Raw genomic sequence first — 24,506 nt, forward strand, 5'->3', positions numbered from 1 at the left:
GACAGACGGTGAAGCCTCTGCCAGAGCTGTCGGTGGAAGCTAGTGTATACTCTCGTCGGAAGCCGAACACGGACTGAAAATACAAGACGAGCATTACCGGACTTCGGACCGTTTTACGACTTGAACACTGTCGCGATAAAAATATATTTAGTTTGAGTGCCGACTTTAGCTTTTACATTTGGGAGCAGGGGACAGTTGCTGTCAGCTAACTTCCACAATAGGTCGCTGCGTCGCTGCATGTGTTTTATTTGAGCTCAGCGGTTTGACTCCAGCCCTTCCAGCCGTGCCCAATGCTGAGGAATGGATAGTGTGTCTGCCAAAGGAGGGAATATGGTCGAGAGTGATGAGCAGCCGGAAAGGGACAGCGGCGGTGGCGCAGCGATGGCCGCACTACATCAATGCGAACTCATCCAGAATATGATTGATATCTCCATCTCCAGTTTACAGGGGCTGCGGACCAAATGCGCCGCGTCCAACGACCTCACACAGCAAGAAATACGCACTTTAGAGGTAATGAGCTTTTCGGGTAGGTCAAAGTGGCATCCCTCCATAGAAAGCAGTCTAGTCAAATTGCGGAGTCATGAAGCCCTGACGCTGTCCGCCTCACGGGCTGAATATGGGCTGCAAGCGAGGCGCCCTCACCGTGCGAGAGAGCTGAGCACATTTTGTCGCTTACAGTGTGCTGCTAGGTCGATGCACTGAGGTGACGACGGCTGGAAAATGTTTATCACGAGGGCTTCATTATCTCTCTAGAATATTCCTAAATGGTGGAGACATCAGTGATGCATATGAACAAGCTACTTATGTGACCTCTTTCTCAGTTATCTGTCAGGAGCTCCTCGGATAGTTCACAACACGGTGCCGTGCAGCTGAATTCATCCCGGCCTAATGGCACACATTCAATAATCTGGTATTGCCATTATTTCTGTTACCGTTTTCAGATCGGCTACGGATTTAGTGGTGGTACAGCTGGGCCTGCAAGACAAATACAAAATGAGACGTAGCCTACGACGTGTTCCATGTGGTTCTCCAAAATGTAGGCAAGCGGGGTCTGTGTTCTCCATCTGGATGCAGATTCACTGCCGTCGTGTTTGAATGACTTGACAATGCTTTGCGCAAGAGTCCTTTTGTATTTTTGTTGTTTTTCTTTAGTTTTTTGGGGGTTCTTATATATATTTTTTTACACATCGCAGGTAGTGTAAGAAAAGTCATGTCTGCTAATGTGAAAGCATCGAGGAAGCACACGACAGTTTCTCACTCACATATTCTAAACGGTCAGATGTTGGCCTACTTGACACCGCTTTGTGGGGATAAATGTACAGTCTCGCATGCATCATGTGCTTCGCTGCTTCCGTCTTTATTCTACCTCAGCTGTGTGTGTTCAGTGATTTTTGATATTCTTAATTTATTAGCAGTCTTCGTGGCACTTCTCGCTCGTCCTTTAGAGGTCTGGTCTGGATACTGTGTGCTTTTGTGTAATGGCAGTGAATGCCATATGTCTAAATGTCCATTTTTCTAGATTAAGACGCAAAATGTTGGTTGCTTACATGGAAAATCAATAGTACATTTTAAATCAAGTGGACTTTAATTTATCATTTGTCAGTTGTACTTCCTTCTAATGACATTTATAGAATATAGCTGACAGGCCTGTGTGTTTCTACATGACAACAGGCCCCAAATCTGTCTTGGATTTGTTTAGGACATAAATGACTTGAGATCAGATCATAGAAAAAACTGGAATATTACAAGTCTGATGCCTTCAAATCCAACCATAATGAGAGTAGAGGAATGTTCCCAATAGGATAGATGATCAATTATAAATTAAAGATGTAGATGATCAATTATCTATGTCTGTTTTTTTTATTTTTATATATGTATAGCTGAGCAACCATATGAACGATTGTACAGTTGCTCCTAACACCTAATGTTTCAGAGAGAACTCTGGAACCACAACAAACTAGGTTCAAAAGACCCTAAGTATGCTAAAGAATGGTGTTTAATGAGTAAAGCAGCTCTTTAAAGCTATGTTATTTATTGGTGGTGTTCGATCATATCTGTAAATTGGTTACTGTCAGGTCGGGCGGGCAAACAGTGAGATGACAAAGCAGTCTCATGCGCTCAAGTGTTACTTTTTCTCCAGTTTAACAATAGGAATCTTGGGGCACCTTGGGGCTGGCAGGCTTCTGGTAGAATTTAGCAAGCTGCTGAGTTTCACTGGCACAAGTAAAGAAGCCTGGTGTAAAATAAAAAAAAAAGATAAGAAGTCGGTTATGAACTGAGATGGAAACCAGAAGAAAAAACCCTGTTTAAGACCACACTAAAACCCCCTCCCACTCCTTTTCAGCTGTGCGAGAAAATGTAGCTGAAACTTCAGGTTACATTTTTGTTTCCTGAAGCAAAGTTGCAGGTTATCGAATGCATGCCTGAACTGGTTAAAGCGTAGAGGTAACAGGGACTTGTGGAGTCATGGCCCGTCCTAGTCTACATTCTTCAACTCGTCTTTATCCGTTGTCATGTGTGCCTCGTCGGTTGAACAGGACGTGATCTGGCAGAGTGCTTCCTGAGGTATGCTATCTCGTAGATACATTTTGCACCGGCATTGTTCTACATGACAATGGACAGGCAGTGCCGCTCTCACATGCTTCTTAAAGACTCCAAAAACTACTCCGGGGTCTTTTTCCTGTGCCTACAAGGCCATTACTAGGTACTATCTCTAAATATTATTTGTGAAAATGGTGGATGTGGTTATCAAAAGTTAGTTTTAGCTGGTTTGTAGTTTAGCCATGTTCAGAATTGTTTCCTATTGCACTTTGAGAAGAAGAAGAAGAACTGAGAACCTTTTGTTTTGAAATCTACTTGCTGCTGCAGTGGAAATGAGTGCCTCAGAGTGCTTACTGACTTGAAGTTGCTGTACCGGAAATGGGTACTATAGACATTTTCTGGCTTACAGCAAAGTAATTTACTATCTCTCAGTGAAATTTTGTGAATTTCATTTGTGAAATTTCATTTTCCCCGACTGACCACTGACGCAAATGTACAGTCATAAAGGGTTTGTGTTCAGCCGCAGCTTCGGTGCCTTACCTTTTGTCACGGAGCACACTCATACACGCAGATGGTGTGACTGTTTCAAGCGTACAGTTCAAATGGAAAGTCATCAAGGTCTCTTTTCTGAGTATTACTCCGTTTTTCTGAGGGTTTTTTTTCCTGTTACATTATCCTTTTTTGTCTCATTCTGCATTTTTCTGTTTTGTCGTTACAGTGTATGAACAGCTCACCTTTTATAAGGGTATAAGGATCAAACCAAGTGCAATGCTGCCTTGTTTGAACGACTCATTTCTTGTCTCTCCAACAAGGGGTTAACTATCTAAGCAGATGAATAGATGTAAAGAAAACAATGAAGGAGAAGGCCTTACAGCTAAAGCAAGCGTGTGGGAATACAGTTGCTGTCTCCCTTTCGAAATTTCTGACATTTTAGGATACAACTTTAGAAGTCAGAGGGTTAATTTCATATTTTCTGCTCAAACTGTCCTGTCTACAACATCCTGTGAGGGGGGGGGGGAGAAAATAGTGAAGAATATGAAACATTGTCTCATATCATAAAACTCAAGTGAATTTGCTTAGTAAGTAACCGGATCATTTCAACATCACGGTTCATCTATGTAAACTCACCGTTCAGGTTTGGCTTAACACCAAACATGTCTCTCTTCATCATTGTTCACATGGTCAAGATGTATGCAGATCAACGGTCTGAGGCCAGCTTCACAGCAGCCTTGGGCGTGTGCCGACACACTCCCGTGTTAACAGATTAGTTCATCCACACTGACCGCATAACACACGTCTCGGCTCAAACCAAGCCGGAGCCACTTGGCATAGTTCTGCTGTGGGACCGCCCAGTTGTAGATGGACAGATACTTTATTATCCCATTAGAGAAATTGTTTTGCAACTGGGAAAACAGGTCAAATCTATTATTACATGATGATGACAGTTGTTGATTTAGGCAGTTGTGTGTGACTGGTCTCAAATTACAACCGGTTAACTCACGTCGTTACTTTTGAAATCATATCAGCTGTGAATTACACAAAACTCTTTGTGTCTGTTGCTAAAGGCACCACGGTGTCAGAAAACTGTGCTGGCAGTAGATGGCCTGCAGAAAGATGGTTGGTTTTATTAACCACATGCAGCAATGCCACAGCACTCAACCAGGGTGAAGCCAGCCTTACTTCCTAAGTCTTTACTGGCAGACTGTTTTGCAACTTCCAATAAGTGCGCACTTTCACTTCTTGCTTCACCCTTTCTTGAGATTTGTCTTTTGCCTCATCTGTTACAAATCAGTAGATTCGGCAGTTAGATTCTAGATGACAATTTTACTTCCGAAACCAATGTAACTCTCACTTCAGCCATGATATTAACTGCTTTATTTCCTTTGAGATGAAAAAAAAAAAAAAGAATGCAGCTTTCCTCCAGTGGCCTCCCACAGACTCGAAACTCTAGCAAGCACACTGGGCTGCAACTGTCTACATATGATGTATAGTTAAAGTGGCAAACCATAAATGTCACCACAACCAAAGCTGTTAATTTGTTCGTTGAATGTGTGCAATCTGTGTGAGGTCATGGAAGTTGTCTCACTTGTGGCGAGGGTTATCGTTCCCATATTGCGCTGGAGAGCAATCAAGTGCAGCTTGAACTGGCTTTATTCTCTCATTGGGCGAGCTTTATTATTCCACTTGAACTGTGTGTGTTTTTTCCTGCTTTGCCAGTGAGAGGATAATGATACTGGGCTCTCAAATGGAGTGCTAACTGGTACTTCACGTTTCACATGTTAATCCCACTCAGCTTGGTCTCTGTCTGCCTCTCATGCTGCCTCGGTGTTACTTTAACTGTAGCTCTGTGTTTATTCCTGACAATTGTTTGATCATATCCTCTTGCGCTGTCTCAGATGTTTGTATGTTTCTAAACCAGACAGATTTACATGATCAAGACAGATGGAAATAGGAGTTTAAAAGCGTCCTTATAACAGAACCCAAGTGTTTTGCTTATGTGCTTCTTTGAATAGCCTAAATAAATGCTGGGAGGTATTTGCTCAAAGCTTTAAATCTTCACATGAAAGTAATATCTTTCATGTATGATATCTTTCTGATCAGTGCTCTCTGTGATTATCAGAAACAGCAAAGCGTCACTCTGTTTTGTCTCCTCATGGTGTTGGAGAGAGTTTGCTGTGCACTCGTGGTGCGAGCTGTTGTGGCTGCATCTATATTTAGACATCTTTCTTCCTACGCATTTTCAGGGTTGGTTGTTAAATAAGAAAATCAAATGACGCGCAAAGAGCCTCAGCAAGAAGGGAGAGCAGGCAGGAAAGGGGAGGGGAGAATCAAAGCCAATCCGCTGGACTGCTTCTTGCGACATGACAACCACTGCGTGTGCGTTTGTGTGTCTATCAGACGCCTAGACAGCAGAGAATTTTGCTCACATCAGGGTTTAGAGGAAACACAACTCTAGTGACAATCAGCGCTGACCCTGACTTCGTTTCCTTCTTTTTCCCTGACTGTAAGGGAGGTGTAGCCAATAAGAATGGACTGTATGGTGTAGAAATCAGAATGGTTGAACAGTGTAGGCAGGCCTTGATCTATTCTTGAACCGGCTCAGGATGAGTTGCATTACATCCTGTCATTTTTAGGTTTCCTTTGCTCTTTGTAGGGGGGGGGTTGCTTGCTTGCTTGCTTGCCCTATCTCCAAGTCAATAAATGTATATTCTTATGGTAAAGAGTGTCCTCTTGGAAAAGGTTGCCAGAAGCCACATGGACAGTTAATATCTATAAGTCTGCCCTGGGATATGTAGAATAGCCTCAGTCGCCATATGTTCTTTTTTTTTATATACAAAACAAGACCATGTGTTTGTCGAGGCTTGAACAGACACACCTTGCACTTACAGAGAGAAACGGGAGCAGCTCTGGTACCGCTTCACCCCCCCAGCCCTGTAACTATGATGGAGGAGGGGCGGTTGGCCATTGTCTAGGACTAGCAGCCATGTAACCCCAATGGTCCCACCCCCTCTTGTGACCTGACCTCTGCATTACTGTGTCTGCCATTGTTTGTCCTCTTTTATGTGTTAATAGAATTCATTTTCAGCTACATGCACAGCAGCCTGTTGAAGGTTTGACTTGCATTATACTGTAACAACGCTGTGATCAACGGATCAATCTACATTAGATGCTACTGTGACACTAACTAGAATGGTCACATGTAAAGAAACAAGGGTCTACTGTCTTGTAACTGCAGACAAGGAATATATGTGTGTCTTCTAGTCTGGAAGAAATTAGCTGACCTTACTGTGCAAATATCCTTTTCTGGGATAGAGCATTGTTGCTCGGTTCTCAGATAGGCCATGCTATCCTTGGCAGGTGCACCAAAGTGGCTGTGTCAGCAAGAGCCCTGAGAAAACAACTGAGGCAGTGGGATGGGCTCCCCGAGTCTGCTGTGTCAGGCCGGCCGCTGCTGGGACTCCTCTGCCTTCTCTGGTGGCTCACACACTGGCTGTCACTCATGCTCCGTGCAGCATTAGGCCGTTGCCATGGTGTTGTTTAGCTCCACTGGCAGGTGGGCTCTGACGCCATTTATCCTCCCCCTCCTCCCACCTCCAGGCCACACGTCAAACACTGTTTTTCTCCACTCCGCACCAAAAATAAAATGCAAGGGGCCTGTCATTATCTCTTGGCCTGCTGGTGTGTGTGAGTGTGCTCCCAGCACAAACATGCACATCTCTGATATCAGTAAGGGATTTGGGGACACGTGTCCTTGTGTAATCCTATCCATCGCACTTATTTAGGGTCGTAATTGGTAAAATGAATGCCCTGTGAGTGACAAAGAGATAAACATGTTGGTCATGTTTGATCGCTGCAGCAGCTGTTGTCATAGGGAGACAGGATGACTTTTGTATGTTGTGATGTATTGTGTCTGAGCTCTGTGTTTCACATGTATGGGGAAAATCCCACTGAAATGTTGCTGACGACTCTGAAGAGGGGTTGCTAGGTAACCTGACGTCACAGTGCTGCACTATTGTATAGGGAGGTAAAGGAGGAGGCTAGCTTGTTAGCTCCATTGAGTCAGTGCCTCTTGCTGTTGTCCTGCTAGTAGCCACGCTACTTGTGCTGGCAGAGAACTCTGTGAATAATGTTTTAAAATTTCAATTTAGTTGATTAGGATATGGCATAACTATTTATCATGGCTTCCCCTTGTGTAGGACAGCTTGTATCATCCATCCACTTTGTATATGTGGTTGTATGTCAGTTTGCTTGCCTATTTGTTTAGAAGTATAATCTGAGGAGCTTCCTGTTACTTTGTTACTTATCTCTGTCTGTCTGACATTTGTGGTCTAAAATGTAGCTTTTTGGCTTATGTTTTTACCATTTATTTTGATCTTGACTAATCCGCTTTCATGATGTATTTGAGTTAAGTGACTTTTTATTAGTTTATGCTCAGTGTTTTTGACTTTCTCCATGCAGTTGATGATTGATGAATGGCTGCAGGGTCAAGATTAAAACGTTGAGCATTTACCTCCTCTTCATCCTCTTTCTCTATCCTCTTTTCATTTCTCCAGCCTGCAAAAGAGATTCTTTTGTTAGCTGCGTCGAGACTGGCTTTTTACTTCCCAAGGCCGCACTTTCAGAGAGTAGCGCGGCTGTACAAGTTTCTGGCTGGTTGAGAGTGGATGTGTCATGGAAATGGTTGAATGAGCAGAGAAAGACTCGCGCTCGCCATTGTTGTTGCGGCATTCAGAATGTGCGAGGTGGCTCGTGAGCTAACTGGTTGCTGCACAGCTCTTCTGAAGGTGCTGCCTGTTGTAATGGACTCTTACAGATAGACTGTGAGATAAGGACACATTATACAGTCATGCTGAGCTGCACAATGCCGGCCGCTGCAAACCAACACCATGGTGTTCATTGTAATACTCACAGGACGGACCACTGCACTTGACATGGATGCATTGAAGTAAAGTCTCAGTTTTATAGAGAGAGTCTTGAAAACAAGACTCTAACTTAATCATTTACATTACTTGAGGGTTTTGGCTTTCAGACCCATCAGGGTTATATGATGTGTCTGACGTCATCTGACATACATACACGGCTTTAGTTATTGCTTTGCCAATTAGCAGATGTAAGCATTAACAGAACAGGAGTATGACAGTATGTTTCTGTCCCTCTGAGTGATGTTGACAGGCAGATTTCAATAGGCGATCTTTTGTTCTTCTCTCCATTCGCTCCATTAAGCCATTGCAACGCGGTGGCATTGTGAATGCTGCCTGGAGAGGCCAACATGATACAAGTTGAAAGAAAGCGATGTTTCTCTGCATCTCTAAATCTGCATTTATTTACTGTGTTATCATAGTCATCATGACCATGACAAAAGGTGCACAACTCACAGAGTTGCAGATAAAAAAGGAAGTACACTGACCTCGTTACGATCCCAAAAAGTGATTGGTCATGCTGCACCTCTGCCATCTCTAAGACCGTTGATGTGACTGAGCTATTTCTTTGCTCCTAATGCATTTATTTGCTCTGCCAGCAGCACAGATGCTCTCATTAGATGACCAGTCCATGCACGATAATAGCAGTTTCTATCTAATTAGCTGTGTACTGGGAATCCAGTACTGGTGTTGTCACCAGTACAGGTACATTGAGTCCAGAATGGGGAAACATTGAGTGTGGGAGCCAGTCGTAATTTATGCATCTGTCTTTTGCTTTATCCGACACATCATCAGGCACTTCTGAAGATGGGAAAGTTTGTCAGGTTCTTGTGTAATTTAATTACGCAAATCAGCAGTTGATAACTGTTTCTATTCCAAACAATGTTATGCATATTGATCATGAGCTGCATAGCTTTTCTGCCATCTCCACAAAAACAAGTTTTCTGGCAACACAGGTGTGGCAGACACCCGTCACAGCGAAGGCCTCCACACATGCTGTGAGCCTCCCCTCTAAACTGCCCCTCCCATCTGAGCTATGTTCTCTGTTGCTCCCTGCAGGTGAAGCTGATGAAATACATCTGTAAACAGCTGCAGTGCAAGCAGAAAGTGCCAGAGACTGAGAGGCCCGAGGCCCTTGACAGTTACCCACGCTTAAGAGACTGGCTGCGCACCATCAACCTGCGACCGGAGCTCATTGAGGTAGGTCATGTCGTTTTGTGTGAAGGCCAGTTTACTCTGGCCTGAGCAAATGCGTTTGTGTCACATAAATGTGTGTTCAGTATGTGTACTCAGTCCATGTTCTCATGTGCATGAGGAATGCCATCAAAAGGCCGCTGGTCACGCCTTTTGATGCAACAGAAATCTCTGCTTGAACTGGTTTATTTTCAGAATCTTTCTGTAGTTTATCAAGATGCAATGTTTAAAACATGCTCCTTTCAACCAATACAGCATCCAAAGTGACTATTGATATTGCATTGGTACCATAAGATATGCCTGTTTGTTTAGACAAACTCATCTTGGATGCCTAAAAAGCCGGTTCCCAGCATCCTTCCATTTATAACTTGATCCCACGTTTGTGCGACTGAAGAGTGACTTTCCAACAAGTGTGTGAGGAATGTCTCAGACGTAAATGTTTGTTGAAGTCTCACATGTGTTTATGAAAGCTCTTTTTTTAAATTGTAGTTTAGTGAAGATGAGTTTTTGATAGTTGTACGGGTGTTAGAATGTGAATTGTTTATTTTTAAATCCACTTTCTAAATAAGAACAAACAGAAACAGAGATCTTGATGAATTATTACTGATGGACTAGTCCAAGCATAAAAGCCTAAGATCACCGAATGAATGATGTTCCTGGGAAGGTTTACTTTATATAAGGTGTAGTTTTATTCTCAATAAGAACCTCATTTTAGTGCAGATATTATTTGAATAATAAAGTAAACAGTAGTGTTTGCAGCATTTCCCATCAAACTGCTAGAATAGACGGGTTGCAGTAGAACCAGTTATAGGACCAGTTATATTATCCAGTTATCTTATCCAGTTATATTATCCAGTTATCTTATCCAGTTATATTATCCAGTTATCTTACCCAGTTATCTTATCTAGTTATCTTATCTAGTTCTATTATCCAGTTCTCTTATCTAGTTCTATTATCTAGTTCTATTATCTAGTTATATTATCTAGTTCTATTATCTAGTTATATTACCTTACCAACTTAAAAGATGTTATAAGATGATAAATGAAGATCCCACATGATTAAGTTGTTGCATTTTCAGTAAGTTCACCTCTGTGCCTTTGCATAAGAAAGTGAAATGTTCGAACATATGGGTGCCACCATTTCATTTTTTCTTTTTTCTTTCGTATTTGATCCTCTTGCTATTTACTCCCCTTTCACTTGTGTCCCTTCCTTTGTTGCTGTAAACTGTTTAGTCCTCGTCAGCTACTGTGTATTTTTATTGCTCAGTGACTTGACTGTCATTTTCAAACACTTCTGCGGCTGTTAGTCTTCCGTTTTTCCCCAGTTTCTCCATGCTTTTCTTTTTGTTTTATGGCTTGGCTCAGTAACTGATTATTTGCCCTTTGTTTACAGTTGAGTCCTGTCTGTCTTGCTCAGTTTTGCCTCCCACTTTGCCTCCCGGCTCTCACTTCCCGTCAAATCATTTAGTTGGAAGTGAGAAAAGTGTTTTGGATGGAATAGTAGGTGCACAGTCGTATCTCTTACATACCAACAGGGATATCGTAATAGATGTGGAGCTGTCATGACATGTTGATGACCCACTTAGATACTCACACATTATTAGAGTGAGATTTCTGCAGTGCATCTCCTTGTTATATACCGTGCAGACTGTATTATGGCTTATTTATTGAAAACAACTTCTCTGCTCCCATGCTTCAAATGGTAGGCTTCATGTAGGCTGGCTTCCTAAATGATTTCTCTGTTAGGAAGATTTGTACATTTAGATCCTTCTAGCTGTTTCTATTTCTATGTGCATTTCACTATTATGTACAAAGAATTCTAAAATGCCAACCTGTGAGGAGATGCCTAATATCTATGAAAAACAGTGTGTTGTTTATTGCTTTCTATACTACACTTCCACTGGAGCTCTGAGCTGTAACAGTGTTTCAGGGAGGCCCCAGTACAGCTATCGTACACAGTCCCTTTTATTTGTGTGGCTAAATTTGTAATGTTGCTGTAAGTGAGAAGTTGAGAAGGGAGCAGAGGACCAACAGCCCCTTTTAAATGTCCCTTCACTCATTCTCACTTGTGTTTTTGTATGTGTGCGCTTTGCTTTGCTTATAGTGTACACACGAGTGTGGGAGGCTGGCCTAGATTTGCGATCAGTGCTTGCCCTCTCAGAGCAAAGGGTTTAACCTGACTGATAAGCGATTGCGCACTTCCCATTCCAAAAAAGAAGAAAAAAACATCCCAATTATCTGGACGAGATCCTATTTCCTTCTGTGCTCCATAGATTGTAGCTGCTGCATGCCGTTATTTTTACTTTCCATCCCAGTAACTAAACACTGGATAAACATTACATTCACAGTTTCTGTTCAGTCTTGTCTTGAACTCTTTGGTGTGCAGATACTCTGTGATAATCAGTCGTTTTAGTAAACAGTAAAACTAAGTAAACCCTTTGATTTGATAGATTGATGTTACTTATGTAATAAGCTTAATGTAAGAAGAAACATATGTTCTCATGTTTAACTAAAATCAACTCGGTAATGATTGACCTTCTTTCTTTTCTTCTTTGCTGGTTTAAAAACCACTTCCAGTATCCTGTTGGGTTCTTTGAAATGTTGCATTTGGTTGTTTTATTTCTTTATTCGTAACACAACCGGATGCTGTATTCAACTTAACCATGACCCAATTCTAACCCAAAAATCCCATCTCGACCCAAACAAAGCCATTTAAACTTGCAGGATACCCATAAAACTGCAAGACCCTACTAATATTCCTTAGCTGCCTCTTGATTTTCACACTTTATGTGAAACTGTGTGAAAATCTAAAGCAAGTGCAACACACTGCATGATTTCAAAGCGAGGCAGGTTACCTTGTCCTCAGTTCTGTTCGGGTCAAATGGAGTCATGAGTGTGAACATTTTGTGTATTTCTGATGTTCTGCTCTTGAGGAAAATGTTTTATATTTTTCTGTATATTCAACTGTTTGCTCTTATGGTCTCACTTTCTTGTCGAATAGTGCTGAAACAGTCAGGTTTTAGGCTCTTTATTTAACCATACCTGCATTCATCTGAACATCCACGAGTAAAGAGACTAAGATAAATATGAAGTTGCATAAACCAGCAAAAAATAAAACACTGATTTCAATGAATGGTGTTAGAAGTTAGAAGTTGTATGACTGGCTCAAAACTGTATTTAAATACTTAAGATATCTTATCTTATATTATCTATAGCTATATATGTTTTTAAAAATTAGCTTTCAGCAGTTTCTCCCTCAAGCATCCTGCAAATTGCTTTTTGTTTTTCCTTATTCTGTACAGTCATAGAGGACCTGCAATCTGTTTCTCTTTTAATTTCTCCTCTGCAGGCAGTCGAAGTAAAGTTGTCCCTAGATGCTTTACTGCAGATGACCCGTCCTCAAGTGAGAGATGCAATGCGAAGACTAGGGTCCAGCTCAGAAGAATGTGCTAGACTCAGTGCTGCCCTCTCCTGTTTAAAGAGTGCCACTGAAGGTATGTTTGTTAACACTATGGGAGCGTTCATACATACAAATGCATCAGTGTTTTGTCCTTGAGTTGTCTACATTTTTTTTGTCTCTTTTAGGAGGTGAACTGAGAGACGACAGCATTTCGTGGCTGTCCGAACACACCAGGAGGGACAGTGGATCTCTTCTGACCGCAGACCAGCTAACCAATTTGGGAACTCCCCTTCGCCCTCACAGTCCATCTCCTCTAGCCCGCCCATCGACAATCCAGTCTACCCCATCCACCCCCTGTGCTACCTTCTCCCATCCTCGCTCGGGCTCAGTTTCAGCGGCTCCCACACCAGAGGCGTTTGCATCATATATCCACAGTGAAAGTCCTCTCACAGATCCATTCCCCATGCCCTTATCCCGCACAGCACGGCTCCATGGACGCACCTCCACCCCACCCATAACTCCCCCTTCAAAGAGGCGGCACCGTCCGAAGCCCCCCTGCACCCCTCCACCTCCATCCCGCAAAGTCCTGCATCTGCTCCCCAACATCACACTCACACGCAGCAAAAGCCACGAGTCCCAGCTGGGTAATCGTATCGAGGACCCCTCCACCAACAAGTAGGTGTCTCGCTAAAGCCCTGTCAACTGACGTAGTTTTGGAGAAACAGTCCGTGTCCACAGGTTTTCTTTAGTAAGTCGGATAAGAGCTAAATAGGACCTTTCGTCCAGCACTGTAATTATGACAAATTACCTTTGCTGCCTCTGGCAGCACATGTTTCAGCTCTGGGCAGTTAAAGAACTGTCCTGAGGTAGGAGAACTGCAGAATCTTTTAGTCCTGGTCAGAATAATTAGCCTCACTGAATTACAACTCGTAAGTACACAATATAGAATATGCTCACAACTGCAAAGCGATTAAATCATCCATGTGATCAAATGAAACAGGTATTGTTCAAGTAAGACTCATCCTCTCTTAATATTCAGCATTCACATGACTTCAGTTGTCATAAAGCTTAAAAATGACTGGTTGTTTCCAGGTTCTGTTTCACAATGATGAGGATAACCGCTGTCTTAAGAGCATCAGAGATACTATTATCAAAAAATCTAAAGTTGCCAAAAATGTTTAAATTCTTGTTGCAAGCGTAAACAGTTTTATCAAAAAGTTTCATCATAACAGAACCGTTAGGAGCAGGATGTAGCCCTATGAGGAAATTAAATAAAAGAAGTGAAAAAACTGCTTTGAATTGTTGGTGGGGAAAAAACACCATCTATAGACTTACAGGGTGGTGGTTTCAGCCTCTACCACACGCTGCGCACTGAACCAGGCCGGCTTCATTAGTGAAGGCCAAGAAGGAGAGCAGCAACGAAATAAATATACCAAGAGAAAAAACTTTTAAATCACAGTGATTGTGGGATGCACAAAAAAGACTAACTATACTCTTTAGGGATACAATGCATGTAGGGTTAAAGGGGATAAAAAGGGGTAAAAATGTTTGACGCTGCTTCCAGTGGCAGTAGTTTTATCAATGATGTGACAAAAGACAGGAAAAGCTGGATGAGTTCCTTAGTGTATAGAGATATACTGTCATCTCAGATTCGATGGTCTAAAACTTATTGCAACACCTCCTCTGAGGTTTTTAAATGCAAAGAGGTGGAATAATCTCCCACCGCCAAGTCATTCGCCTGATCTCAACCTGGTTGAGCTGCATTTTTCTTGTTGAATACAAAGCTAAAGACGGAAATTCCCGAAACAAGCGACATTTGAAATACAAGCCTGTCAAAACAACAAAGGAGAAAACCCAGTTTCTGGTGACACCCATTGGTCCCAGACTTCAACCAGTCACTGCCTGCAAAGAGCAAACTAATGTCTCAGAATTTAAACAAGTTAGCATTTTATTGTTTGTTAAACTGCAATTTCAGTCTTTTTTAACATTGTAATGAGCTGAAATTCAGAAATCCTTTCAGAGAAAAACCCTGTATGTTGTGTATATATGTGTGTATTTATCAGCTAGTAATGCTGCTGCTCATCTTTCAGGCAATGAATTGAATGTAATTATGATTGATAATCTTATGTCATGTATCGATACAACTGCTAAGCATTATCTGGGTAGGATTTCTCAAACACTTTTAATATCTGCGCTTGGTAAGATCGCTTCATAAAGCATTGTCCTGTTCGAAAAACATCATTCTTAACTGTATCAGAGCAGGGGCAGAACTTTCCGTAGATACACTTGTACTTGCTGTGTTAAATCCTTTCACATCCTGCCTGTTGCCTCTTTGCTCTCACTGTATGAGCGGAGCTAATCCTCCACAGATTCCCAGAGATTTTGAGTCATGTCAAAACAGGAAATATTTCCCAGATCTAATGCTCAAAGGTGGCAATACACACAATCTCGCTCTTATTTTTTTTCTCTGTCTCTCTATTGTGATTAAGTGCACGTACACAAACAAGCCACATGTTTATCCACAATATCCTGTCTATGGAAAGTTTTATTGAGGAAAAATCTGCCAACGGCACAAGTAAACAGATCCAATGCATCCAGCACACACGCAGATAATCATGCTAGTTTGTCCAGGTTGTGTACATTTTCACGGTGCTTTAACCTGAAAGCAGGTCACAGGCCTAATTGTGCACATTTTTAGAGCAAATTAGACTATTATTCCTCACATGTGCGTGTGCATGTGCACATAAATCACAGGTCTGGCACTGCTTGATGCTTCTCTTCTGACCTTGGTCTTGGTGTTAAGGATATCATCCTTGCTGTCCTGTGCCAATGGTATTAAGGTGCTCCAATGTGCTTCCCTTCAGCTCTTACATAACCCTCCATGTGCTGTACGGAGCTCGAGCATTGCTGCAGACGTGTGGTGTCCAGTCTAGTTTTTGCCAGTATCTGCTCAATCTTTCATTTTTTCCTTCCTAGGTGTGTTAAGAAGAACAATTTGATCCTGAATATGCAAGTTAATGGGAATGGATGTGAGGACTCACCTTCTCGCTACCCTGTCATGTCCACACGGACTCCTGGAGTCCCCACAGCTCCCAGTACAGCACCTTACACCCATCCGGGGACACCCACCCTCATGGAGGAGCACAGTATAATTAAAAGTAAGTCATTTATATATACACACGTTTCCTAATATGATGGATAAGAAATGTTTAAAATCACTGGGATTTCTGGACTTACTAAGCGTGCTTTGGTTTTGTGTGGGAAGTGCGACTGAAGGCTTTAGGTTTCTGACAAAAGTAAAAACTTCCACACGACTTACCAGCCTTTCTCGACTTAACCCTACTGTCCTCTTAATCTTTCTTTCCTTGTGTCTATCCTTCTCTCTGTTTTTGTCTGTCTAGATAATGTAGCAGTGCATCGCAGTTCCCCACAAGCAGTGAGGAGGGACATAGGTCTAGCAGTCACACACAGGTAGACCTCTCTTTTAAACGTGTTTAAATCATAGTAAAGCAAACGTGCCGGGTTTGCCAGGAATATGATTACATTAATCTGATTATAGGACTTACAGAAGTTGTTTTTGTGTAGGTTTTCAACTAAGTCCTGGCTGTCTCAGACATGTCAAGTGTGCCAGAAGAACATGATGTTTGGGGTTAAGTGCAAACACTGTCGGTAAGTTTAGGTCTTCTACTCTTAAGTGCAATCATGCCTCAACAAAGAAAAAAAGTTGAGGCGCAGAGTACAATGTAGATTAACACCAGAATCATGTAATCCTCATGTAATTAGGGGGGCTGCACAGTGGTGTGGTGGTTAGCACCGTCGCCTCACCTCCCTGTTCAGATCCCGGCTGGGCCTTCCTGTGTGGAGTTTGCATGTTTCTCCCCATTTGTTAAACAGTAGTGCTTCTAAAAGTAAAGCTATCACTTATCTCACTACGCAATGGATGCTAACTAACTTGTCGGGGCGTTATTTTCTGCATTAAGAACTGATGCAAATTCTCTAGTTAAAATAGACCAAAAACTGTTCGGCTTTCCTCGTTTCTTTTGGAAATCTTGGAATTGGTTAAGGTGGGGACAGATGTTCCAGCTTGTCATCAAAGCACAGTTTAGAGCAACCACAGCAGTTGGTTTAGTTTGTCAGTTCCCAAATGTTTCCATATGCATCACAGTGGCAAACAGGACGCCATCCCAACTTTTTGACAGCTTTTAAAAGGTTTCAAATTCAACATCAGCGTACTTCCTACATGATGTCCTTACTTGATCTGATTACCGGTACTCGATTAAATCTTGGCGTAAAGTTGAAGAGTCTAGATACAAAATACTAATTGCTACCAAGCCTCTCATATGCTGCCCTCTCTCTGCAGATTAAAGTGCCACAACAAATGTACAAAGGAAGCTCCATCTTGCAGAATCTCTTTTCTACCAAGTAAGTTTTGTCCCACTCTTGGTCTGCTGTCAGTCTTTGTGTCTTGAATACATGTTTGATATTAAAAATGTCCACCTCCTCTCCTACAGTCGCCAAAATCCGGAGAACTGAGTCTGTTCCCTCTGACATAAACAACCCTGTGGACCGGCCACAAGAAGCACCGCAGTTTGGCACGCTACCAAAGGCCATTACTAAAAAGGTAAAGAGAAAAGAAAAAGAGTCCTGCATAAGAGTGCACATTTGTATTTTTCATGAGCAGCATGAATCCTTTTCAGATTAGATAATGCTGCGCTGTGTCAATAATGTAAGTGCCTCATATGTCTCCATGTTTGTCATAATCATCACAATATCCTGTCACATGGAAGACCGGAGTTTATTTTGGATATATAACACAGCAATTCATCATGTCACTTTTGTCATCTGTGCTATGGGGTGCTTCTCTTTCTGCCATAATGCAGTCTTATAAGAACACGTGACTCCTGTGATCGCAGAAGAAAGTTACAAGTGTAGAAGTTGCAGAAGCGGTCTAAAATGCAGTATCGTGTGACTAATATTTATAGGCTCTCATTAGAGTTGTTTCCACTTCTTGCCAGGATCATCCTCCTGTGATGAACCAGCTGGACTCGAGCAGCAATCCGTCCTCCACCACCTCATCCACACCCTCTTCTCCAGCACCCTTCCAGCAGAGCAACCCCCCCAGTGCCACCCCACCACCCAACCCTTCGCCCAAAGGCCATCGAGACAGCCGCTTTAACTTTCCAGGTAAATCCGGGCACAGAAATCCACAACAAACGATGCCCGGGCAAACATAGACGAATACGGACACATGTAGTGTTTATTTCTCCTCATTACACAGATTTCTGCTGATTCTCGTCTTTGATAGCATGGAGCCCCACATACACTTCTAACCCCTTCTTTTTCTACATATATTAACATGGACAAGATCTCTTGATTCAAAGCTTTCTCTAACCAAAAATCTCTTTCCTGCAATGCTTATCTGACTTTTCCCTCTCTTTATTTTTGTAAAAGCTGCCTGTTACTTTCAGCACAGACAGCAGTTTATCTTCCCTGGTGAGTTGACTGTCCCAATATAACACATTGACCTGTTATTTTTCTATTTTACCACTCTGCATACCTTTGATGCCCTGCAGCTATCTCCTCTTCCTGCATGCTTGCTTCGGGATTTAGCTGTTTGTGTAGCTCTGTTTTCACTGAATGCCTGCAGAATTAGTGCATATTGACTGTGAACAGCATTTTGACACCATCTGCTGGAGCTAGTGGGGATTTGCATAAGCAGTTATGTTCTGTATGTTGTGAAACAAGGGTTTACAAGGGAAGAACGAGGGACGATTAGTCCTCTTATTCCTCCCTAAATCATGGTGTCCCCTTCTCTGTAGATGTTTCCAGTCCTGCAAATGTGTACTCTGATGGCCTCCATGACCGAGTGTAAGATATTTCTATTACAAAATTGAAGCTCAGTCAGTTTCGGTGATGATGACACAGATGTTTTTCTTGAATTCTACTTGTCTGATATCATTTTCTGCTTCACAGCAGTGAGATAGAGCAGTCAGCTGATGACACACATGCTGAGCTGGTAGAGGATGAAGATGAAGAGGTAATGTTTAGAAAATATACTTCACTCTCAGCTTTTTCTGACTCTTCCTTTACTATGCTTCACTGTGGAGCCGTTATTTTTCTGAATAATGCTCTGTACATACACAAACCATTTTTGTATGATTGCAGGATGGGGAGGAGGACATTGAAGTCGAAGACGAAGATCCCGAAGCAGAAGAGGATCACGAAGAAGACGTCGAGAGCAATGAGGACGGAGGAGATTATGAAGATGACAGGGAGGAGATCAGGATGAATATGGGTTCGGACGGTGAGTGCGATGAGCTTAACGATCTGCCCTACTCTCGGGGAAACCAGTGGAAGGTCCCCATCTCCCGTAAGGCCAGTCAGACCAGTGTCTACCTGCAGGAGTGGGATATTCCTTTTGAACAACTGGATCTCGGAGAACTCATAGGAAAGGTGAGGAATCGGACCCATTACCCGTGTCAAAGTTTGAGCAGGGGCTTGTACCTCAGTACCTCAGTACTTCGGGGTTTTGTTTGTCCAGGGCCGCTGGGGTAAAGTCCACAAGGGTCGGTGGCACGGGGAGGTTGCCATCCGACTTCTTGAGATCGATGGGAACAATCAGGACCATCTGAAGCTCTTTAAAAAGGAGGTGATGAACTACAGACAAACCAGACATGAGAATGTGGTCCTCTTCATGGGAGCCTGCATGGCTCCACCCCACCTTGCCATCATCACCAGGTAAGACCAGAGCTGCCTCACTCTTCAACATTTGCATTTACCCAAATACAAGCATTTCCATGGAAGTAATTTTTCCTCTCCCTCTCCCCCCCATCAGTTTCTGTAAAGGGAGGACATTATATTCAGTTGTCCGGGACACTAAAAACACCTTGGATATAAACAAGACAAGACAAATCGCTCAGGAGATTGTAAAGGTATTTTGTTGCCTGTTATCGCCACACAATGCATTCAACAGACCCAAACCCATTTCCTGCCACTTTCATCTCGTGCACCATTCTGTGCATCGCCACATAAGGTTTGGGGTCCTGTGTCTTTTGAAGGGAAGTGGACATTTATACTATAAATGGAGTTGTAATCCATCTTGTAGGGAGCCACTTCAACCTATAACCCTTGTAGCTCTACACTGAAGCTACTACTATCGAACGAGGCTGTATATGTATATGTATTCCATGCATACTTGTCAGAACATCAGTGTGGGTGGCAACATTTCTTGATCCGTTTGCCTTCTGATACAGGGAATGGGCTATCTCCACGCCAAAGGCATTGTACACAAAGACCTGAAGTCAAAGAATGTTTTCCATGACACCAATAAAGTCATCATCACGGATTTTGGGCTGTTTGGAATTTCTGGAGTTGTTCAGGAAGGGAGGTAAGAAGTGCCACATCTTGAAACCTCAAGCTCGGCTGCAGAATCTGTGTAATTGTGTGCCCACTCTTGTTTCTGAAGCACATATTGAACTTAAGAGCATGCTAACTTAGCACTTCCTTTGCGTGAGGCTTTATAAATGGCTGTTTTTCTACACGGGAATTGGAGATTGACTGAATTTAGCTAATGTATCCTTCTACTGACACTTTCCACTCCATTTGAGTAGTTACTTAAAACTGTTGCCTGCTTTTCTTTTCTTTTTTTTTTTTCCAGGCGTGAGAATAAACTGAAACTTCCACATGGCTGGATTTGTTACCTCGCACCAGAGATTGTGCGTAGGATGAGCCCAGGTAACAACGAAGACCGCCTACCGTTTTCCAATGCAGCTGATGTGTACGCCTTTGGGTAAGTTCTGAGCACACAGTTCATCAAGATTTAAGTCAAAGTTCTGGATACTTTCACCCTTATTCCGACTATTCTGACTGAGAACATGTGACTGCTTTCCTCCTTTTAAGAACTATTTGGTATGAACTTCAAGCCAGGGACTGGCCAATCACCAACCAGCCTGTGGAAGCCACTATCTGGCAGGTTGGGAGCGGAGAAGGTATAAAGAAGGTTTTGTCTGAGATCAGCCTGGGCAAGGAGGTCACGGTGAGTCAGTGCACAAGTGTGTCACTCATTCTGAAGAGTGGCAAATGCTCATGCTGTACTGATTCAGAGACATCAGTAAGTTGCAAAACGGCAGCAGTTAAAACAAAGTATGTCTTGTTCCAGGAGATCCTCTCTGCCTGCTGGGCCTATGACCTGAGAGACAGGCCCACCTTCACCCAGCTGGCTGACATGCTGGAGAAGCTGCCCAAACTCAACCGCAGACTGTCCCACCCAGGACACTTCTGGAAGTCTGCAGAGTAGGTATTCCACAGTTAGGGAGGGTGTGAAGACACTGGACATGTGAATACTCCACAGATTCTGGTTGCTCTTGTGTATGTTGTGGTTCCCTGTGGTACAATGGCCTGTCAGTTGTGCTGCTGTCATGTTCTGACTCTATAAACAATGTGAGACTGAAGCAGAATTGTTTCCAGATGTGGTGTTAGGCTTAGGCTGCACTTTATCAACACGCCAACTTTCCCCCGATCTGATGATGTCTTTTTCCCCCTCTGATATGATTTAATCTCTGGGGTTTATAGATGAATATGTGAGCTCTTGAGTTTAATTTATGCTTCATCAAACAATACTGTGACAGGAAAAGTATGTCTCTGGGATTGATTGTAGCTGTCTCATACATTTAAGATTAAGTGATGATGTTAGCATGAGATTATTGAGTTTTTTCGGTGTAGTTGCAGAAGGCTTCCAGATTCAAACAGATATAGGATGGACCTTACTGTGACAGATCACATTTTATGCAGAGAGAACCTACAAAGAAAGTGAATACAACCTTGTTTTAAAAAAAAAAAAAGTTGCAACACTGTGTTAATTATGAATAATAACAGAATGAGATGAAAAGAAAGCAGGATCTAAACTGAGAACAAGAAGCAACACAGGAGGTCCTGAACTGTTAAGCTACTGAAATCTTCTATCAAGAATGAGGACAACATGTGGCTGTTTAAAAGAAGACATGTTGCTTGTATCAAATTCAAAATGAGCGTATATTTTTGAACTGTGACTGTTGTACTATTTTCAACTAAATTCAGGGTTTAAATGATCCCAACATCCTTACATTCTGTTTTTATCCACATTTTACTCATAGTTCCAACTTTTTTGGGGGAACAGGTTGTTTTGAAAAGCTAGATTTCTGTGTTAGATTGCCTAATGATTCTGGAGATTTCTGCTGTAGAGTGAATATGCAACCTCCCTTTATCTAGACCAGCTTTTCCACTTTATGCCGCCATTTTCTGTTTATTGACATGACTCCATCACACATCCACGCCATGTTTCCCAGGCTGTTGTCAAATTGTCTCCTGTTTTCGTTGTTTTTTTCCTAAACACCTTTCATTGGCCCTGATTTAAAAACGACAAGGATTAAGACGTATGGAACAGGGAGTTTTAAAGGCTTGACAAAAGACCACCGTGGTGTGCCCAACGCATGGAACTGCAATGGATGGATAGCAAAAAGGCCATCAGATAATGAATCCCCCCTTTTGTGAATGCACGTTTGAACAGACTTGTGAAAGTATTGCATAATGCCAAGGTTCTGAATTGAAAACGCACATAAGTAAGAGACGCCAGTTCCTGAGGCTCCTGCGTTAGTATGAATGCATGAAAATGTTTGTGGCTTTGGCTATTTTGGCCACAAGGAATTGAGGAACGTTGTTTTCCTCTTTCATAAAAGATGGTCCAGAGTGTCCTCTGCTATGGGAGAACTGAGGCTCTTTTCCTTGACTTTAAGTGGGTTCAGCTCATATCGTGGCTGCTACTTAAACACATCTGGGCCTTTTCACTTATTTACGAACCTTTTCCAAGTTAAAAACAGGCCATTTGACTCGAGCCCCACTTTTCTTTGCTTTTCGTCTATGATTTGCTTTTTCACGCACTTTTTGCTTTTGCTCCAAGACTACTACCAACACTCAGGGGCTTCACTATTGATCCCTGTATGTTTAACAGCTAGTTTTCTCACAGCTGGTTGAAGTTATGAAAAGACATAAGAAACCTGTAAGAGGAAAGAATGCAAGTGAAGTGGGGATAAAATGAACTCTTACATCCTCACCTGTGTTGAAGCAGTAAATGTCCTTAAACTAATCAATGTGTGTGTCAGTGAGCTATCTTGCTTTTTCAGTGTAAGCCAGTTACACTCTCACTAACTGTCTAACATTTGTGTTTTCCTTTGCTTTTTTTTCCCTCTTTTCTTGTTCTGTTTTCTAATCTAGGTTGTAGCAGTCACTCTGAAACATAAGCAATGCAAAACAAAGCCTGGGTCTGCCTTGCATGCTCCTGAATCCTTAACTCTTACAGGATTGATCAAAGCATTGCCTCTGCCTGAAACGGGCACCGCTTCCACTAATCCACAGTCTGATCTTCCATGTCTAACCGTTGGGTTTTCTTGTTCGGAAGAGAGGATCGGTGGACTGAAGTGTGGCCATGGGGACGGCCACTATCGGCCTCCTTGCTTTCCCTTCTCTTTGCCTTCCCTTTGTTTTGTCCTAAAATGTCAGTCGGGACTCTGAAGTTGAGTCGCCGGCTCGTGGTGTCTGTGCCGAGACTGAGTGGCGTGTTGTGATCTGTGCCTGCTGACGGCTGCGCTGTCTTCGGCCTGCTCACCTTCTCTGTGCTGCTGTGATGTGGTTGTTCTCGCTGGGGTCCTGACCACGTGGCGCTTTTTCCTCTCTGAAACGCACACACAAACACACTGCTGGACATGAGATGGACTCCATCTTTGAACGGACCACTTCACTTATCTCTGTTTTTCCCTGAGGGTGTGACACTTGTTGGCCAGGCTGCTTGAGTGACGCTCTCAAACGAACCGCCTCTCGCCTCCTCTCCCTTACTTTCTTGAGGGTTGTGTGATGACACAATATGCACTTTCTCAGCAAGGAAAAATAATCATGGACTTTTTCTTTTTTTGGGGTTGTGTTTCAGTTTTTATCTCGCATAGTGTTTATTGCCGTTTTATAGCTTTTCTCCTCAGGAGAGTTGCAGAGGCTGGACAATGTGATGTGTTTACTTGTATGTCGTCATTTTGGAGTACAGTCTGGTAAATCACTGTTTATTGGATGCATTTGAAAACAGGGCACTGACAAAAATGTGTGTGTGTGTGTAAACAATGGTTTAAAAAAAGAAAAAAAAAAGAAAAGCTGAAATCTACATGGAAATAGATACTACTGGCTCTATATGACAAAATACTTATCAGTAATAATGTACATCTGTTTAAGTGTAAAGTGCACCTTAAAAGAGTTACTCGGAAAGATCCTTCTTTCAAGGAATTAAGTGATTTCGTTCATAAAGATCAGGAACCTGGCACAAAAGTGTCCTATCTCCTCCTCCTTGAACAGTACCTCTCGTGCGTGCTTGTGTACACCGTTTGTGATTGCTGGCTTTTTAGTGCTTGTATTTATGTGGGTTTTATTTTTTCTTTCTCCTTTGTTATTTTTGTTTGTGATTTCATGTGCAACTGGGTGACCGGGGCTTGGAATCTTTAGGGTAGGCTTTTAGTTTTTTGTTTGTTTGTTTGTTTGTTTGTTTTTGGAGAGAAAGAGAGAGAGAGATTGTAGTAAATGTGTTGTGGATTCACTGGTATGTACTGTAGATACATTATTTAATATAAAGCAAATTAACATGATTCTTCTAATATTTGTATAAACATTTTATATGTAAGATACATCACAACATTTTTGAATAGGTACTGTTATGGCAATTACAGATATGTATATATATTTATATTTTTTTCATGTATAAAATATTGTATAAAAGCTGTACATTTTGTTTTCTTTCTTTTTCCTTTTTAAGAATGGGCCAATACATGTTTTTTATGTTGTAAAAATTCATATTTTTGTATTGCATGTGACTACCATTATGTACACACAGTTTCTGTTTTCATCCATGGAGGACAATAAAATTGGCTGATCATGTAATAA

At 42.2% G+C, this 24,506-nt stretch overlaps 1 protein-coding gene across 5 annotated transcripts; it reads left to right on the forward strand.

The window, feature by feature from the left end:
* LOC140279167 (kinase suppressor of Ras 1-like) lies at positions 1–24,506 on the forward strand. 5 transcript variants are annotated; one of them, XM_072374226.1, is made up of 21 exons: positions 1–510; positions 9,021–9,161; positions 12,504–12,648; positions 12,740–13,229; positions 15,531–15,712; positions 15,956–16,025; positions 16,140–16,223; positions 16,915–16,976; positions 17,066–17,175; positions 17,570–17,738; positions 18,006–18,047; positions 18,374–18,422; positions 18,528–18,591; positions 18,720–19,007; positions 19,096–19,292; positions 19,390–19,486; positions 19,808–19,941; positions 20,212–20,343; positions 20,454–20,589; positions 20,713–20,846; positions 22,803–24,506. In XM_072374226.1, the coding sequence occupies exons 1-21, from the start codon at positions 301–303 to the stop codon at positions 22,807–22,809; spliced, it is 2,943 nt and encodes a 980-aa protein (XP_072230327.1). In that variant the 5' UTR covers positions 1–300; the 3' UTR covers positions 22,810–24,506. The 5 variants fall into 5 exon arrangements, with proteins under 5 accessions (XP_072230327.1, XP_072230328.1, XP_072230329.1 ...); XM_072374227.1 differs by having other exon boundaries at positions 18,531–18,591; XM_072374231.1 differs by lacking the exon at positions 1–510 and adding an exon at positions 2,406–2,565.

This window comes from Leuresthes tenuis, unplaced genomic scaffold (genome assembly GCF_036924035.1).
Source record: "Leuresthes tenuis unplaced genomic scaffold, fLeuTen1.0.hap1 SCAF_21, whole genome shotgun sequence".
Lineage (NCBI taxonomy): Eukaryota > Metazoa > Chordata > Actinopteri > Atheriniformes > Atherinopsidae > Leuresthes > Leuresthes tenuis.

Bases quoted from the DNA above. Each gene is read 5' to 3' on its own strand.
- LOC140279167 (XM_072374226.1), top strand. From the start codon at position 301: ATGGATAGTGTGTCTGCCAAAGGAGGGAATATGGTCGAGAGTGATGAG. The intron at 511-9,020 runs GTAATGAGCTTT...TGCTCCCTGCAG, and splicing joins AAGAAATACGCACTTTAGAG to GTGAAGCTGATGAAATACAT. The intron at 19,008-19,095 runs GTGAGGAATCGG...TTGTTTGTCCAG, and splicing joins TCGGAGAACTCATAGGAAAG to GGCCGCTGGGGTAAAGTCCA.